At 39.0% G+C, this 20,225-nt stretch overlaps 1 protein-coding gene across 6 annotated transcripts in view; it reads left to right on the top strand.

The window, feature by feature from the left end:
* Nucleotides 1–16,850, top strand: part of BMPER (BMP binding endothelial regulator) — a 148,611-nt gene extending 131,761 nt beyond the window's left edge. For 5 of the 6 annotated variants that reach the window (XM_042043388.1, XM_042043387.1, XM_042043386.1 and 2 more), the window contains 3 exons: nucleotides 4,015–4,116; nucleotides 8,723–8,853; nucleotides 14,932–16,850. In XM_042043388.1, coding sequence (XP_041899322.1) covers nucleotides 4,015–4,116; nucleotides 8,723–8,853; nucleotides 14,932–15,113 — 415 coding nt within the window. In that variant the 3' untranslated portion in view covers nucleotides 15,114–16,850. The remainder of the gene's footprint in view (nucleotides 1–4,014; nucleotides 4,117–8,722; nucleotides 8,854–14,931) is intronic. The other variant, XM_042043384.1, reaches the window with a different exon arrangement.
* Nucleotides 16,851–20,225: the final 3,375 nt, after the last annotated feature.

Below are 20,225 nucleotides of genomic sequence, written 5' to 3'. Positions count from 1 at the left end.
AGAATAGTAATATGGATATTGAAAAGGTCCACTAACACATTCTCCATTTCTTTTCCTCTCTTAAGAAAGACTTGATGTATGCATATGATGTGGTCAGTCGAATAACTTGAATACTGCAATGTTATGTCAGAACAGGATCTGTAATAAGGAATCTTACTGGCTTAAGAAATCCAAAACATAATGAAATTTAGGAATTTTTCTTGTGGCTTGGGAGAGAGGTGATTCTGCCCCTCCACTACTCTCTCGTGAGACTCCACCTAGAGTGCTGCATTCAGTTTTGAGTCCCCAGCATACAAAGGACATAAACTTTTTTGAGCAAGTCCAGAGCAGGGCCACCAAGATGATTAGAGGGATGGAGCACCTCTCGTACAAGGAAAGGCTGAGAGAATTGGGATTGTTCAAGTCTGGAAAAAAGAAGGCTTCAGCATGACCTAGTTGTGGCCTTCCAGTACCTACCTAAAGGGAGCCTACAAGAAGGATGGAGAGGGACTTTTTACAAGGACTTGGAGTGATAGGACAAGGGGGAATGGATTCAATCTATGAGAGTAGGTTTAGCTTGGATAGTAGGACAAAAGTCTTTACTGTGAGAGTGATGAGGCACTGGAACATATTGCCCAGAGAAGCTGTGGATGCCCCATCCCGGGCAGTGCTCAAGGCCAGGTTGGATGGGGTTTTGAGCAACCTGGTTGCGAAGGTTGAGCAACCTTTGAGCACCCGTGGCAGGTGGAACTAGATGATCTTTAAAGTCCCTTCCAACCCAAGACATTCTATGATAAATGATGGGGTACTGGAAACACAAAGTAGGTCAATTTGGCCATAGGAAATCAGTGATGAGCACATAAGCTGTACACCTCAGGCCCCTGGACCTATGAAAGGTGGGATTTTTGGTAGAAAATCCTTTAGGAGTTGACTTTCCTTCTGAATATTAAACTCATAGAGCATCTATAGTGTTTTTTTCCAAAACATTGCATGAATGTATGATAAGCCTTATCATATAGCTTTAGATATACAGCTACTGTTACCTTTGCGAGTTTTGTGATGGATGTTTGCAAGTGGATGACTACAGATATTAATTAACTGAAGAAATACGTATCTTCAGAAAGCAGGTTCTAGCTTTTGAACCTTCAGTGTCAGATTCCAGGTCATACTCCTAAATTTGGTTCTCTTATCTTATTGTTGATCCAAGTATTTTATTGCAAATTAGCTCTTTATAAGGGGTTTGGAAATTCTGCTCTAGTGCAGCATTATTATGGTCCTGGCATTTTCCAGCTAGACATGCAATCCACAGATCATACAACGTACAGGCAGCCTAATCCTTTTTGCAGTAGTCTCTTCAAAGAGGGTGGAACAAATTGTATTTATACTACTCCAGTATGCAAGTAAAATGAGAATATTTTTGATGGGTAGTTTTCAGTGTGATCTTGGGCAGTTGTTTGAAATGGGTTAAAAATCTTATGCTGTATTTCCTCTTTATTCCAATAATTCCAATTACAGAGTCATATGTAATGTGCACAGAGAAGTGTTTTTTAATTGTTTCACTTCAAGGTATACACTACATATGAACTCAAGCCACTTGAGTTCTCCTGCATACAGATATTTATTTCAAATGCCAGGACTATTTGTTTCAAATGCCATGGCTGCACAATAAAGGTGAAACTCTACACAACTGAAACATAGGAAGAGGAGGTGAAAACTCTCTTCCATTTTCTGAAAGTGTGTAGGAGTGCAAGGGGTCAGCTCTTCCACAGCTGTGGGTGGCATTTCCATATTCTGTTGGGAGTTTTTTGGGCAAAAATCCTTTCTAAAGGTGGCAAGTCAGCTGCTCAGCTGTTCTGTAACCTTCAGCTCTAGGAAATATTCTGAGTCATACCAGATGCTTCTTGGAGTCCAGCATGGGACTACATTGTCTTCCTTAGTCATTGTTCAGCTATTTCCCCATGGAGGAATTTTAGCCAGCCTTTCTGTTCTCAGGACAGAAAGTACAATTAAAGCCACAGATGCCTGTAAGGATCCAAGCACAAGATGCAAAAAGCCTACTTGACACATTAGTACGACAATTATGAAGAAAGAAGTAGGTATGGTTGCTGTGCCATTTCATTCTTTATTCGGTTCTTCTTCCTTCCTTCCTTTTAAGTGCATTTACCACTGGTACTACATATTGTGAGAGATCATAAATAGGTGTCAGGGTAGTGCTGTCTTGACAACTTCTATTTCATGAGGTTTTAAAAAATGCTCCAGAATGTTTCATTATTAATTTTGCCATTTTCTTGTGGATAATGTTGGTTAAGGCAATGAAACACAATTCTGGCACAGCATGCTCTTTATATAAAGTTTAAAAATACATGCAGAACACTCTTTCTGGCTTTATCCAAAGGCTTTGGGATAATATTTTTAGCAGCACGTAGTGTAGGCTTGTGGTGATATTGTGCAGCACAATATGTTTTTTTTCAGAGGTCTACATGGACATTCATTTATTCAGTTTGGAAAATACCATTTTTGCTTATCCTTTGTGAGGGAAATATGGGTTCTGATTTTTTTTTAAGAAGATGTATACACAAAGAAATCAAAATTGAATTGCTGTCTGTCTTTGCTATGTTGGAAATAACCAGCAGTAATTACCACTTGCATTGAAAGCATCCTTTTCCCATGTTGACTCTAAATAACTGCTTTGGAAGGGTTCCTTGGCAAGACAGGGATAGATATGGGTATCTTGTGTGATTCTGTTTAATTATCTGAGTGCCAAGTCTATATCTGGACCAGGAACAATGACAATCACAATTTAATTAGGACTCCTCAGTGTGTGTGTAACATGACTGCTGTGCCCCAAAAATCTTAGATCACATGCAGCTCTTGCCCTTTGATGGAATTGTGTATTTTATAATTCTCTCTGCTTAGCTCATTGTGGCAATACAGTCCATGGTTCAATCAAAGTTGCACAAAAATCAGGAATCAGGATGAAATTTGAATGCGTGGTTCAAATGCCTACTACTGCAAACTCCTCCTCTGCATTCTGCCAAAAACAACAGTCATATTCTCAAGCATTATGGCCAATGCTTTCTTTATAGGAATGAGATTTCCCCAATGGAGTGGATGTGCCTGCAGTACATTTGCTATGCACAGCTCACCGAAGATGAGCTGTGAGTTCCCTTTCTGCTCCCACACTTGTAGGGATTTTTTGGAGCCTGTTCAGCAGTATGGGAGTTCTTCAGAATGGGGCAGTCTCCAGTACAAAGCACACATAATCTGCTTGCCAGTTTTTGTGGACTCTTATTTTCACACTTACCAGAAAAGAGGGTCAGGGCACTGATGATTTAACTTTGTTATGGATGCCTTTACCAGATTCCCAATTAAAGACAGTGTTACCAATGTTAAGATGTGTGGGAAAGGCACAGAGGGAGCACAGACATGGTTACCTGGTCTTGGAAGAAATGATCCTTGAAAATGACTTTGCTGCATAAAACAACAATCTGCTCCCCAGGCAAGTGCTTTGAATGAATACTCAATAGATCTGTGTTTTCAGCAGCCTCCAAAACTACTCTCTTTGAGTTATTTGCTGGTTTTGCATTAATATTAGTAAACTCTGGAGAAAGAAAGAATGATCTCGGGCCTTTGATCTCAACCCTCAAAGCCATAAAAAGTCTCCAGCTCTACATACTATATTTCAGTACTTCAGTAAGGCTAATCATGCACAGGCAGATGAGACAGTTTGCGATAGCAACAGCACGAGACTTTCCATTATGTATTGGAAAATGGCTCATCTTCTTATCTTCTTACCTTGTGAAATGTCTTTTCTATCTGGGGCCATAAATAATGGCAACTTATTGAACTTTGTAGAAAAAACAGCCCAAACAAATTTTCTCATAGCAACTTAACTACTGGCAGAGGCTTTAATTTTTCCTAAAAAATTAGGCCAAGCTGGTACTAAAACTCTGATTTGGCATACCCAAGAAAAAGTTATCCCAGGAAGTCATGTCTCATAGGATGATGGGGCTGGAAATTAATCTTCCTCTCTAGGCAGATGACTCTTCAGGCTTTGAAGTTTGCAACTGTACAGCTTATTCCAGCTGTAGAGGACAAAACCCATCACCACCTGATGCTTCTTCATATACATAAAAGGTATGTAGTGATGCACTATCTCTAATTGCTTTTTTAAAATCCCTTGAGATCTTCTGATGGAAAGAGGAAGATGTTATTGTTTTCCATCTGTGTGGAGCAACTCGAAGGTACCAAAATGTTTGAAAAATGCACTGCATCATACTCCTGTTGTGAAACATGGGGGAAAAAATAAGGGCCTCCTGAAATGGTTGATTCTGGGTTTGGATTCATGTGTATTGCAGAGGAAAATTAACTGCTGATGTTCAGCAAGTGAACATCTGCAATTTCAATCCTGTGTGGCACAGAGTAAGGCTGTAGGCTTCGTTGTTGTGATCTTTTCTTTTTCTTTTTTTAAATACTGCATGTAGCACAGGACTCTGTTCTTTGCCCTTTGTGGGACTTGGAGACTTTCCATGGTTTAATATGAAAAAGGGCTGTTGCTGAAGGAGTGTACTCATCTAGTTTTCTTTGAAGATGTGGCAGCAGAGTGTGTGTTTGTCTCCTTCAAGGGTGTGTCCCGCAGCTGCCGGATGCCTTCACTTTCATGGATTTCCCCTTGCAACAGTTTGTGATTATACACACCCAATTAACGCCATCTCTGACACATACCCTGCAGGCAGCACAGACAGCATCAAAAGGGTTCACACTTGGTACCAGCCGAGGACTCAGGGGCTGGCTGTGCTCTGGTGCTTATTTGGAGCAGGGATGCCAGATAAAGTGCACGGTCACATCCAAGTGTTTTTCTTTTTGTAAATGTAAATATGTCCTTAAAATAAATGTAATTTTCTTTTGGACCACAGCATCATTGCATCTCTGTATGATTTCATTGAGGGCAGAACTAAGGCTGCCTGAAGTATCTTGTTTGTATTTCCATAGCTAGTAAAATAGCTTCATTTTATAAGTAACTTGCGCTGCAGTCTTCTTGTAGGATTATTTCTGTCTGACTCCAATGTTTTGATGGTTAAGTTTCTAATATGTTTTTACTTCATTTACGCAAACGCTTTGTTCTTGGTAAAGAGCCACAATACCCCAGAAGACTCAAAGTCTCCATTACTGTGCAGTACAGTAAATTGTCAGTAGAGCTTCATTATTGGCATAATTCCAAAGTTTTACTAAAATACTTTTTTTTGTTGTTTGAACAGTCCAGTCAGATTACAATACAGATAAGATGCACATACATGCAGTTAGTGTCACCAAATCTCTTTATCAGATTCAAAGGAAGAATGATGAGAAGGCAGAATCTGGGGGAGCAGAGAATATTTTTTGAAATATATCTCTGGAGAGGATAAAAAATTAAAAACTGTGGGCATACCAAAGTTTTTTGCAAAGGGAACGGATTAGGTTAGCACACAAGAATCAGTTTTTCAATTTACTTGGTAAATCATCCCATAATAGCTCTTTAACACAACTGTAGCAATAGTAAATGTGAGAAATGTAATTAAGTGCAAGAAGTAAACACCTTTTGATAAAAATACAGACCCAAAATTGAAGCTTCGCCATGGGCCATCAGCAGGTCACCCTCAGAGCCAGCCCACAGAGAATGGACATCTTTTACTTCCATGTCCTTGCTCACAACTGCCCTTTCATTAGGAAATAAAAGAAGGTTTTATTTTCATTCACTAGGCTTGGCAGCTGTGGACATAGGTTTTTTACTCTCATTTTTGATTTAACATTAATTAATTCATTTAATTAACCGTAAAAATAATTAGAAATTGTAATTCATTAATAAAACTGCCACAATCTGACGATGCCTCCTCATCTAAGCCTAAGGCTTGAGCCCAGCAGCTGTAACCAGGATTAAAAACTTAATGAAAATAAAAATTACAGCGGCAATTAGGTATGTAATGAATCAATGGTTTGTGTTGCACAGGGTGTGCTACCTTCCTCAGTGGACACCCGTGCTGAACACTGTAGCAAATAGTGCTGAGCCAAAGCTTAGATGTTTCTCTCTGGAGCCTGTCTGGATGTCCATGGCCATTTCAGTGCCAAGGGTTAATGGTTAGTATTGCTCACATGTATATAGGAGCTAAGCTCTGCACTCTCAAGGAGCATAGCTGCCCTCCTGCAGACTGGGAACAGTGCCCTCCCTTCCCTGATCCCTCAGACTATGCCTAGGCTTTGCTGGGGTCTGTGCTAGCCTTGCCATGAACATGTTAACTATTAAAAAGCTTGGGTGATTCATGGTGAGCCTGGAGTTTTCCTGATGTTTCATCTTTTCCTGATGCAAGCACCTGAGGTAGCTGTAGGTTCGTTGACTCAGTGCAAGAGGTGGCATCCCTCTCCGGGTAATGGAAAAAAAAAAAAATTATGCTCTAAAAAGCAGAGGCAGTATCTAAGATTTAGGGTCTTATAATTTCTAAGTCAAATAAGTTGGTGAACATATAGCCAAGCTGATACAGGCAAGCATCCCTAAACAACATGGACATCAATAATAACTAAATCTGAGTGGAGAGCAGTGAAATGTGTTTCATAAAAGGGGCTAGCACAGAAACAAAACTATGATAAAATGGTACCTTGATCATCAACTATTTATGGAAATTATATACAGACTTTGTTTGTGATGATGATTTCTTTCAGTAGCAAGCAAGCTTCTACTTCACTGTAAAATGAGACATGCACCTCTTAAATTGCATGGGGTATATGGAACAGTGCCTGCTGCGGGGATACTAGGAAGAGATCACAAAGACATGTTGTGGCCAAAGGAAACAGTGTGATGTTATTGAGTGTGTCACGTAAAAAGGTGACCCTTTGTGCTTATACAAGGTCTTTTATCAGCTGACAACATCAAACCATGCCAAGGATGTTGTGCTAATCTATTCCTTGCCTATCAGCTGTGATGTGCATACAGCAACATCTGTTACTGGAAAAGATGTAAAGGGACCTACCGCAGTGAAATAACATTACATTGTCCCTAGAAAGTAAAGTTATTGCAAGTGAAAACAACTGGTCTGTAAATATGAGCATGTTATATATTTGATCTAAAACAATTTTGTTTATTCACAGTGCGTATATATCAGGACAAGTGAATCAAGGACAAGTAACCTTCTTACGTTAGCACTTGTGTTAATTATTTGTCACCGTGGTTTTTTAGGTAATTTTATATTGAGGATCCACTGAGAGTAAATTTATTGAACTCATGAAAATGTCAAGCAAAACTGTCAGGTTTAACCATATGAATGGTCACTAAAGTAGCTGGTGACTTTGGCAAGGGGAAATACTCCTCTTTAAGGGGCACTGTTGGATTTAGAGAAACAGGCTTGTCTGTGTTCAAAGGATCACTAATCATTTCTCTTAGTTTTGAATAAAGGGTTCTCAATTACTCTAGAGCATTGTATGGGCATTAGGGGCTCCTGATTACTTTGACTGAGGTGCTTGCACCTTTTCCAAGCTATTACCTCTTCTGCTGTAGAGAAAGTTTTTGGGAAACTAAGCCTATATCCATCCTTTTCCTATAAACAATTCATATTATGGTCCACAGGAAGAGCAATTAACATGAAGAGCTCATTTTTTATTTCAACCCTTCATCTTTGCAAGAGGATTTGTGCCTTTGTCCTTTCAGAAACAGGAAAGCCCCTGAACATGCAGGGAGCAGGGGGCTCTTGACCACTGACACCCAAGGTTCATGCACAGAGCACCTTCAGTGGAAAGCAGAGGAACTGAGGGCATGATTTTCAGAGTATGCATTCCCTATACCTTGTCCCTGCCTTTTAATGATTCTGCTGAAAGCAGTAGATGCTCAGCATTTCTGAATTCACATTCTACACATGCAGAAACATCTAAGCATTTTGCCTATGCAGAAACCACTGACTGCAAATCTCTTGGCCCTTGCCAGTTATATTTTAGGTCTGTGCCAAATGGGCACATGTTCTGAATGAGCTAACTTGAAATATAGTGGTGACATCCACAGTAGCAGTTTCACGTAGGGCCGTGTTAGCAGCTTTGCTCCCTGTCATTGTGGTGATTCCACATCATAATGCAATGGAAGAAGAGACTGGGTGGTATGAACCATGCTTGAGGGATTTCCTAGCATGAAACTGCTCAGTTATGCTGCATCACCCCTGTTCCTTTGGAGTATCTTAAAGTCTGGTACTTAGTAGTGATGCTGGTGAAAAAACAGGCATATAACTATTTTCATGCCTTCAAAGCAGGAGAGTGTGGAGGTAACCTGGAGAGAAGGCATCATCCCTTGCATGGAGGGACATGTGCTCATTGCCTACAGAATTCATATACTTAACACTATTGCTATTGATAAAATTATTAAATTATTACTTTCTAAGAATAAAAAAAGTTTTTATCTTATATTGACACAAAATCATTGCAAAAATGGAGTTTGCCTCCTCCCATTATGGTCTCAGTTCTTTCTACCTGACATTTCTTGGGTCTTCTCAACTCCCTGTTTCTTTAAGGTCCCCTGGTGCTCTGGAGACTTCTCTGCATCAGAGTAACACACCAAAAAAGAGATGAGCCCTTGGGATGTAACCGCAGGGATGCCTTTAACTTTCTTGCTATTCAGCACAAGTTCCTGTGGCATTGAATGTCATGTGACTAGAAAGTAAAAACTCCAAGCCTCGGGCAGATATCTGCCAAAGCATTCCTTTCTTATTTGTTTTGGGGCTTTGTTCTGCAGGTCCTGTGTGACAGACATGTGTGAGTGTCCAATCCATAAAAACTGCTACTGTGAGTCATTCCTGGCATATGCCCGAGCCTGCCAGAGGGAAGGGCTGAAAGTCCAGTGGGTGCCGGAGCAGAACTGTGCAGGTAAGCATTTTGGGACTGCTGCTTGGTAAGCCATTGCATATGCTAATAGGCTACTATCCTACTACCCTTTTACTGGTGAAGTAGGATCAAAAATCATACAGGAATTGTACCAGCTTGGAAGTTCTTGGAAGTTTTTCTTTCAGGATACGTAAACTGTTGATTACAGAAAATGTTTAAACTCCTTTGACCTCCTGTCATAACATAGTTATATTTCTGGAGACAACATGCACATACAATTGCAATAGGTTCAACAAGGAAAGAGGAGCAAATGTATTTAGTTGGAATATTAAAATGCAAACCTGCGTTAATTATTGCATTTGGTCCGTATTCGCTGTGTGCTTAGGACTGCATTCATTGCAAGTAATTGTGACTGATTGTTTCCATGAGAAGCAGTGGCCTGTGGTTATGGGTACTTGAACTAAAATGCAATATTGCAGATGAGTATTTCCCCTGATGATGGTCTCATTAATTTAGGACACTCTGTAATGGCATTGGTTTGCCTGGGAACGTATTCAGATTTATGTAAAGCAATTAACAGTAGTTGAAAAAAAAAAACCAACAAAAAATGAGAGGAGGATACTCAGCGCTGGTCAAAGAGCTATTACTCTCTGGTCTATTTTGGTGATTGTGTGTGGCACAGGGTCTACTCTCTCAACTTCAATTTCCTTTTCTGTTGAAGGCATTTTAGCACGGATGGGTGAGTGACAGAGCAAATTACGTTTGATTTACTGTTCCTAAGAGATTCGTTTTTTTCTTACAAAAGTTCATTTTTTTTTTTTCTTTCAAAGGAACAGGACAGTCCAAACAGGGTGTTGTTGAGTGAAAACCCTATTCAAGGATGTGGTCTTAGACAGCACTAGTAGCGTATATCATTTTAATCTGTTGATCTGGTAGCAGATCCATGCAGAACCTGAAGCAAGCATCCTGATTTTTTTTCCAAAGCACTTCACACCGAGACCTCACTGTGGCAGATGCTGTAAAAAGAATAAAAACTCTTTGCTAGCAGCCCCTGCCTTAAGGAGTTTATACAAGTGTTGACTTATCACGACTTAACTAATTGAGGCTTCATTTCACAATTTTTTTTCTGGCATCTTACCAAAGACAAGAAAATTTTCTGAGGCAAAAACAGTCCTTGAGAGAACATTATGAAAGAATTTAAACACACAGCCTCCATTAAAGCTAATGAAAGATGTTTTTAAATCAACATGAGTTTTTTAATCTCTTCTACAGGGAAAGGGGTAATCTTGTTAAGCAGAAAATATAGATAAGCTCTATAAGTCTAAGTACCCTCAAAACAGTTATTTAAGTATCCAGTGTCAGATAAGTAGCACCATTTTCTACAGTAAATCATACAGTAAGCATTAAAGTGTATCCACTGCTTTCCATATGGTCCAGTGGCCAGCATCAAGATTTTAATCTTTAACTTGCCTTTTTTCTCTCCAAAACGAATAGTTGCAAATATTGTGTCCCAATTGCAGATGAAAGTTCATAGGTGGGAAACAACATATCTGTAATAAAACTTCAGCTTTCTGTGACTTTCATTTCCTGCTTGAAATTTCATAGCTGGTGGGATACTTGCAAGAGTTGTGTTCTGAAGAATATGGAGTATACTTATTAGTAAAGTCAGGTTTTAATTACACTTTTGTGTGTTTTAAAACCAGATCTTGTGTGGTTGCCAGTTGCTCTACCCTAACTGCTGTAAGCTTAGCTCATTTTTATAATCTTCAGGAAACTTGTGTTGCCTGGAGGGCCAGCCAAACAGGATGCTCAGGAGGCTGAATTGCATGTCCTGTTCCCTACATGCTCTTCTCTCTCCCCCAGTGCAACAGCTTATCCTCCTCTACGTTATTCTGCAGAATACTGCTGCTCAAGGTTTACTGTCCTATGAGGTTGACTCGTTAAAGGGAATGTCAGCTGTCATTTAACTGGAGGAGTGAAAAGTAGAAGAGAATGAGTAAGGAAATTGGTTAGGGTTGGAAAAGGTTGGTGAGATCCACATGGGAACTGAGAGGGTTAGCAAAAGGATATGGGTTGCCATGGAAAGTAGTGGGGAGTGAGACGTGTTAGGATGGGCATAGGAAAAAATATGATTTTTCAAGGAAAGGTTAAAAAACCAGGAGAGCCAGCATGAGGGAAATAAGAAATAAGAAAAAGTGATACATGGAAGAGGGAAAATAAAGTATAGAAATAGAAGGAAGAGGTTTGAAAAGGAAAGGAGAAGGAAAAAAACGATATATATATTTTTTTTAACCCAAGAAAGGTTAAACAAGAAGTTTATAAAGTACAATTAAGTAAACTGAAGTGGTGAAAGGCCTTGAGACATAGTAATTTAACACTGCATTTCTGAGGACACCGAGAGGAAGAAGACTCAAGGATGGTAGAAGGCAGTAACTCCCTGCCATGGGCATGACTACACCTGCAAGAATGCAAAATGCGCTGATGTGCTGACATGCTACAACAATTTCATGAAATCTGAACCATTCTCTCTTTTCCTCTGTGATCAGTTGAAGTGGGAGAAGATGAGTGTGTATCTGATTTTGACTCTTCTGCTTTGACTCCCTTTCCTGCTGTAATTTCTAGCCAGTGTCACTCTTTTTTGCTGCGGTATGTTGCTTTCCTTTAACTGCTTTATTCTGTATGTAAATGTATCAGGAGGGCTATTCTGGCTTTTTGGTGGAAGCCTACTGAAAACTGAAAGTTGAAAATATTAACATGAGTGTATCATGGGAAGGTCAGTGCCCAGATCCATGGGCTTTAACTCTCTTAGAAGGAGATGTTGTGAATTGCAAGCACTATGAGTGACATTCCATTTAAAAGTCCTACAGAAGACCTCTCAACTGTGTAACACTAGCAGAAGAACCCAGAAGATTCATTGATGCTCAAATATTAGTTCAGAATTTTCTGTGAAATCAGATTTACCAGATATCATCAATCAAGGGAATCCTTCAGCAGTTATGTTACATATTTTGGCTTTTGTGTTGGGGAATAAGAGTTCCTCCTAAATAATTACGTCCATGTCTGCAAAGACAGGCACGGACAGATACAAGCCTCCTCTGTGAAACTGCCAAAGTGGTTGAACTAAACCAGGTCTAGTCTGCAAACTGTAGCCTTATTAGGCAGGGTTTATTAGCTCAGGCACAGTGCTGTATTCATGTGACTATATGGCTTCTGGACTGGAGCTGGCTATTATCCCGCCATCTCAGAAAGTGGTCTGAGGAAGCTCACATCTGTCATGACAAACACATGTTCTAGAAGAAGAGTGGAAAAATCCTGTTGGGACTGGTAATGTTTCAAAATACAGTATTAATAGTAACTTTTGTACGTTGGGGTTGGGTTTTTGATTTTTTTTTTTTTTGCTAGTGTACTAAGGAAGAAGTTATTAGTAACAGAACTCAGTTCTTTAAGAGAGGAATTTGTCTTAAAAGACGGGTGCAAAGACACCACTTCTGTTTTCCATGTTTACATGGTAGTGAATCACTTCAGCAGATCCTGGGAAGCCTTCTGCAGAATGTCTTTATTTTTATATTTTAAACTGTTGATGAAGTGGAATGTTCTGGATCAATCACACCACATGTTAACAACTGAATCACTCAACAATAAAAGCCATCCGGGGAACTTAAACAGCAGCCATTGTACTTTTCTGATTTTTCCCTCGACAGCATGTTAATAATGCCATTATAGGCTGCCTACAGCAGAAAATAGTCATCATATCTTCTACATGGCATCGTCTGAAGGATAAGGAGGTGTTTTGATGTCCCATGTCCACGTGTGGTAAAGCAGAGATGGGGAGTACTTACAGATGCCATGGCTGCCGAGGGCAGGCTGTAATATGTTCTCATTTGCTCTGGGGTAGAGACAAGGAAGTGGAAAGGAGGCCTTAGCCAACTTTCCTCAAACCTACCGGCTGAGGAACCAAACACAGCTCAGGTGGAAAGAACAGGCCAGCTATTACTGCAGTAAACCTTTGTGGGATGAAACCTGTGCAGCCTTAAAATTGAAGCTTGTATTCCTTTCTATATGGAAACCACATGTGCTGAAGTCTAATGTTTGTTTTTGGTTGGTCAATTAGAGATCCTACAAAGGGAAGCTCATTTTCAGAGAGGAAGGACAAAAGCTTCTAATAAAAGGCTCCCGTAAGATAATTCACGCGGTGTGCGGACAATCACTAACCATCCTTGAATGTCTTGCTCTACTTTTCTAGACTGTTAATATATTGTTTGCAAAGCTCCTGGGAGATCTGCACTTTTTTGTTTCCCCTCTTACAGAGATGCAATCTCTATTCTTAACACACTATGTAAGTGTAGAGTTTCCTGGTAATCTAACATTTTATTCTATGCTTAATATTGCTTCTGTGTTTTTCCCACCTTCTAAATTTCCTGTTTCATTTAAATTTTCTTTTCTAAATATTTTAGAATAAATTTTGTTTATTCCTTATTTAGTATGGAAGGAAGTTACCATGCAGAGCAAGACAGAAATGTAAAGATGGAAAAATATTCTCAAAAGATCTATGCCAAAAACTGAGTAAGCCTATCTTGAACATAGCTGACAGATAGATGTTTGTTTCCAACCTGTTCTAAAACAATGTTCAATTAAAGATGTCTCACAGAGTTTCTAGGTAGGTTGCTCTTGGTACTTTCTTATGCTTAAAGGTAAAAAGTTGGGTTTTTTTCTCCCCTGATATCTAATATCCATCTAATGTTCAGCATTTGATTCTCTGTAACTCCAGGGTCATTTTCCTCTGTACTATCCATTTTTTACATTTTTGTGTTTCTTTATTAATATCTGTGTCCTAAGAATTGTGTACGCATTCTTGTTATAATTCCTTCTTCAGGACTGCTTTTCAGATATGCATAAATTCCATAAAATGGGCAAGAAGTAAAACTTGCAAGAAGCTGATGCTGTTTTGAAGATCCCTTAGTGGTGAAAAGGAATACCTTAAATTTATGATGCCTCAGCAATAAGACTTCTATCCTCTTTGATAAAGTCATATATATTTAATCAATTTATATCTGTCTGTTTCCTCTTTATGAATAATAGTAGTACTGTGATGACACTGTAGGTCAATCCTCACAATAAAACAGTGTTTTCTGTCCATAACAAAACTGTTACTTAAAAAATCTTGACCTTCAATCCCTCTCAAAGTTGAAGAAACCTCCCTAGTACAACCGGCTCTTTGAAAATGGCATGAGATGATTCTGGATGCTTCAGAGTCCCTTACCATCTATGGAAGGTTTTATCAGTCCTTGTATTTGCCATCAGCACAGCTGTTAAAAAGTGTAACAGACTTTTATTTGCCATTGAACTGTGTATTATTCTCCATACTAAAAAGGCAGGATATAAAATGTTGAGAGTTTAAATATTGATCTGGAGGGGTTATAGGGCTTTTAGCTGAGCCTTCAGTAGTCCTTTATGTTGAAAATGCATTGAGCTGTCAGCTACATAAATTAATGAATGGATACTGGAATCCTTAACTACAAGAATCCTCACTGTCAGTGATACCTTGGTAAAACAAGACAAAACATGGATACAATAAATTTTAAATGTTTGTTTGTTTGTTTGTTTGTTTTAGAAATGGTGCTGCTGGATTAAGAGCATTGATTTGGTTTGCTGCAATATGAAATATAGAAAGTATAATCTTAGGATCAGAAATTCTAATCTGGTGATTCTCTTCTTTCTGTGGGAGTGGAACTGATAATAACTGTCTGTCCTTGTAAATGCTTCAGAAATCTTTGATAAAAGGCATTGTAATAAATAAGTGTGTTAATCCTTTAATATAAAGCATAGATCTGCATATAGATAGAAATCTTGCCAAAGCATTATATACCTTTAACTGTGTTAAAATTCTAAAAAAGTTAATACTGCTGTGGACTTGATAGCTTTTGATAAGGAATTTTGCTGCTTTTATATTTATGATGTAATAGAGTGGAATGGTTTTACAAGTAATTTTTTCCTCTAGATAATTGTAATGCCAAAATGTGCTTTTTGATATTTGGAGTAGAAACTAAGCAAACAGATAAGTAAATTTCCTTGTGGGGCTCTGTGTAATATGCATATTTTGTTCCTTTTAACTCCTTTCAGCAACCCAGTGTAAACATGGCGCAGTTTACGATACCTGTGGTCCGGGATGTGTCAAAACATGTGACAACTGGAATGAAATTGGACCATGCAACAAGCCCTGTGTTGCAGGGTGTCACTGCCCAGCAAATTTAGTTCTTCACAGAGGAAGATGCATCAAACCAGTCCTGTGCCCACAGCGGTGACATTCGTTCTCTTTCCATGGACACTGATGCGGGTGGTCACTTACCTCTTTGACGCTCACAGCCAGTGAAGGACTCCAGCTGTTTGTGTGCAGATTCTGCAAGGTACACATCTACTCACAGAGTGTAAATATGCTCCTCTGTGTGTGCTTGTGTGTCTCTAAGTACACACACATGGCACCTAGAAAGATATATAAATGTATACTGTGTGTATGTAGACACACGTACTTAAGTGCCCTAAACTTAAGTACAACCCATATATTTATATATATGTCCACACACAAATATACATAATTTCTATATACCATAGAAGGATGAAGTATAATATGTATATTTTTTGCTATAAAGTTTATGTATTATTATTTCTAGGACCCTGATCTGTAAGTCATTGTATAAATAAACCAGGTGTTTTTAATATAATATTGTGGCATGAAAAGATTTGATGACTTTGCCATTGTATAAGTTTGTTGTTTCCAAGGAGACTTTTTTAGGGCCATAGCAATGCCAGGCTGGATTAGTTTCAACACAGAACCTGGATTTACAGTTGTACAGGAAACACATTTCTCTGGAGATGGAGGATTTATCTAGGAATATTTCATGCGTACCTTAGAGCTGCATAGTGATTGGTGACAGTGCTTAATCAGGCAGAGAAAGCTGGGGATTGGTTTTTATGCTTTACTGAAATAACTGTGCAAAATTATTTCCAAAGCTGGTTGGACAATGGCCAGGATAGAGATATTTCTTTCTGGAACGGCACCAAAGAGTTAGGGGCCAGATTTTCAGAAGTGTTTGGCACCCAACAGCTCCCTTTGAAAATGTGACCACTTCCCATTTCATATCCTAATGCCCCATGTCTGTTATTGTGTTTGGCAGTAGCCATGAATACACAATGAGGAGCTTGAAGAAAATATTCATGTACATATTAGCCCCTTAAACATGTTTGAAACGCCTAGGTTTGTTTCATGTCTCCCCCAAATATTACGCAGAAAGCAAATCCCACTCTGAAATGTTTGATTTCAGTGTGCGTTAAAACATAAAATAATGCCAGGCTTAGTAACTCATTTAATTTATCAGCATGGTTTAGAAGAAAGACAATTTCACCCCACTGAAAAACAGTAGAGAATGTCAAATGCCAGTTGGAGAACTGCAATTTATTTCCGTAGTGGTCTTTTGGTTGACGTTTAAGAACATGTGGGCTCTGTGAAGTTTGCGTGACTTTTGAAGTCTCCCAGGGGAGCAGCAATAATATGCGATTTCATTAGAAACTGTTAAAAAAGCCATACAACTTTCTCAAGCCTGAAGGGACAGGGGGCTATTTTTCTTCACTTTAAAGCCTCTTGTAGAGCCTGATGGAATGGTCTCTGGAGATGATAGAAATCTTTGTACATCTGATTTAGGTTTATAATGAAGTAATATCCTCCCACACAGCTACTTCCATCATGCCTTGAATTGAAATTGCACATTGTAATGCTTTGAACAACTTTCTCCTTTAATTCTTTTCTCTCCAGGAATTTAAGCAGGGCCTGAGTTTACAGTAAGTGAGTGGGTAAACACTTGAGTTATACAACCTGTCTGTAATCCTACCCTGGAGGAAGATGCTGAGTGAACCTGGTTAACTTAGACACCACACTATCCAAAATGCTGTACCACCACAGTGTTAAAAAGAGCTGGGCATATAAAGCCAAGAGTGTTCCATGGATGTTCATCCAAATTTTAAATAAACTCAGCTTGATCTTTTTATGTCCCTTTTGTGTTCGTTTTCTCGGAAAAATCAAATAATTCCGTTTTACTGGCAGAGAGGGTTTTGAAGACTCACACAAGTGCACTGGGAAGCAGTTTTATGTGGCTCATGTGCTAATGGAATGGCAAAGCTGAAATTTAGAACAATTGCAGTTGGCTGAAAGAGTTAAAATATAAAATGGTAGTCATTAAAATGATTTAAAGCATCAGTTAGACCAAAGAGCATTTCAGCCTGTGAGCTTTCAATGCTGAGATGTGCGGTCTAAACCATTAAAAAGAATATTTGACTACCTTTAGTTTAGGACAGATTTTAATTACTTACTGCTCAGTGCTTCTAAAATAAAAATACAGGCAACATGAATTGCATACATGAACAGTGTATACATCTGTCTTTTTCTTTTCTCCTGACTTATAAAGGTGAGTGAAAGATGAAGGGAGAGCCCTCCAGCTCTCTCAGTCCACTGATCACATTTAAGCAATGCTTAATTGATTCTAGGTGAAGAGGTGACTCAGTCTTTCTGTGGGATGAACTCTGTTTTTAGATCTTAAAATGGTTCCGTTTGAAACCTGACCCAGGTCATCTCAAAATGAGGACTCATTCCTTGGTTTAACTTTTTCATATCTGCCTAATTAAGAGTAGACCCATGCTTTTTGCTTTAGTGATGTAGACTGAGGAAGAAAGTGGTCTTACCTCTAAGTGACGTGATTGTACCCTTATGGTGCTGTAGAGCTTTTTCTTCCAAACTCCACCGTTTTCAAGGCAAGAGTAAGTGCTATAGTCTGTCTGCTCAGTTCACATGTACCATCTAAGATAAGGGTGTTCTGCTTTTCTAGAAATTGCCCCCAAATTTCAACTTGGCAGAGGTTTTATATCTGTATCTGTGGTTACTGTGTGCCTAACTGAGCTATTGAGACCAGATCAGGCCCAGGTGGGCCTGTTGCACTCCACTCTTTTCTTTGTTTCTCTCCTTCAAGACCATTCAAAAGTTGAAAGTCTAGCCCAATACCATCAATAACATCATTACTACTGGCCTCACAGAGTTTGGCTTTGCTCATGGAATATTGCCCCTAGGATGCTTAGAGCTGGAAGTTTCCTGTATATCACTGGAGATTTATTTTTTATGAAATTCACTGGTAATCCAATTTTAGTATGCTAAATGTGTTTAATATGCAATAATGTTTCTAATAATAACATAACATTGATAATTCATATGGCACATGGTGTATTCACCATGGAAAACTGATGATTGTGTAAATTTTGATCTTGATAGTGCTTATGTCAATCTGTGCATATTTGTGCAGATTTGTAACGTGAAATATATTTGAAGGAGCAGAGGTTCCAGTCAAAGAATGATCCAAAAGGGAAGTCTGAGAAACACCTCTGTAATCCAACGGGCTGAGTCAAGTAGAGACCTGGATCAGTAGTTTCACCATTAACCTGCTGTGTGTTCTCTGGCAAGTAATTTAATATTCTGAACTTCATTGGGGAAACAAGGCTTTGGATTTTTGCATCTTTTTAAAGATGGAAAATGTTCTAAAATGCCATACCAGGGTAATGTCAGCTGATATTTTACTGATCTGCTCAGGTCTGCTTTGCATCAGGTTGCCCCATCTCTCCCATATCATCATCACTGGGAAATCAGCTTTTACTTGGTATATGTGGAGGTCAAATGTATTTACTTCCTCCTCATGAACTTTCAGTTGTGTCTATTTTTGTCATGTATATTGTGTTTTATAAACCATGGAGACAAGCCATAGCCAAACAGAGCAATTTGACTTGTAGCCCAAGAGTCCCACATCTTCCAAGACTTTTCTTCTATAGAGTAAGGTTGGTTGCACTTGGACAAAAACCAAAAAACAACAACAAAAAAGAAAATATTCTTAATATCTGACCTAAATGCAAACCCATCTTTGTATCACGTAAGTAGTTTCCAGCAGATAACCTAAAAGAAATAAGTTCTCGTATTTTCTGCTTTTTCTGAACACAGGATTCAAATATAGTTTGGCACTGCCTGGCTTCTCACTGACAGAACCTGACAGTTGCAATAGCTGGACTGATCTTGAACAGCTGTGTAGGGGTACGGTGGTTTGCTTTTTTTTTGCGTTCATCAAAAGTGGACCAGGTGGTATCAGAGCTAACATATGACAATAACAACCCATGCATTTTCAGCTGGACAGACTGGAAAGAGAGTCAGTCAACAGCATTTAGTACTGAAGTGGTGAGGTGTTCAGCTATTTCAGGAACAGTCCCAGCTAAAGGATATTATGCCAAGGTCTCAGTATTTGACAAATGGGAACTTCACGTTACATAACACTGATCAAGTACTCATTCTTCTATCCCTGATTTTACCATTTTTAGAAAGTCCTGTGGCAAGAGAGATGTTTCTGCTCCCTTACAGAACCATTTCTAGTCTACTAGAAATGCAAATGTTTCATGACACCATGCTGCCATAGCAGTATTCCTTTTCTCTGTGTTAAAAGTTGTTGCACAGATCGATATTTCTATGCAAAATAACTGTGATACCCCAGCACCAGAATTTCTAACAATAAAATAGGGTTCTCCTCCTGTGAACACAAGGTAGCTCTTGATCCCTCACATGGCCATGGAAAGAAAACCACCCCACCAAACACTCAAAACCCCAATCCAATGGCAGTGTAATCATGTGTTGAGATCTGATTGGAATAGGTATATTGTTAGGTGTAGAAATCCATAATTAAAATAAGATTATGAGTCTATTCCTACTTTTCTCTCAACTGTTACATCACCTTTGAAGGATTCACCAAAGTTAAGGAAAGGGATTTTATTTCCAGGGCTGAGATGAGAAATTAGTTTCTCATGCTTCCACTAGCACAGCAAACCTGCCTTGGTTTCCTCCAGGATAAACATTTTAGTGAACACACATCACCACAACTGTCAGAACAAAAGCTACAAATGCACTTTTATAACTAGTCTTGTTCCTGGCTTTGAGATAAAATTGCAAGTTTTCCTTCTGAGAGAGCACAAGTCACTTTTTTTGTAACACCAGTTTTACCAGGCAGCAACATTACTTGGCATCAAGCATGATTTTAGAAACTTCAAGTGATGTAGCATTTGCTATTTGCATTGATGCCTAAGGTTTTAACTTTTATATTTTTCAGATTCTGTACTGCTTAGTGTGTAACTCTGAACTTTCTTGTAGCCTGTTAATTTCTGCTCTCTCGTGCTAGGTAGACATAACAAAGCCTCTCTGGGCCTGCTCTTCAAGGACAGCCAGACCATCCTAGGCCCAAAAAGTATAAACCAAAGAGCCTCTAAGGGGGCAGGCGGAGGGGAAATTACACCATTAAACTGAAGCTTTAATTGGACAATTAATCCTGCTATGCAAATGAACCAAA

Source organism: Corvus kubaryi, unplaced genomic scaffold (assembly GCF_017639235.1).
Source record: "Corvus kubaryi isolate FWS band 111438036 unplaced genomic scaffold, C.kubaryi_AGA036_p1.0 37398, whole genome shotgun sequence".
NCBI classification, from domain to species: domain Eukaryota; kingdom Metazoa; phylum Chordata; class Aves; order Passeriformes; family Corvidae; genus Corvus; species Corvus kubaryi.
Note: the sequence above shows the minus strand (reverse complement) of the source record. Positions and strands in the feature narration are given on the sequence as shown.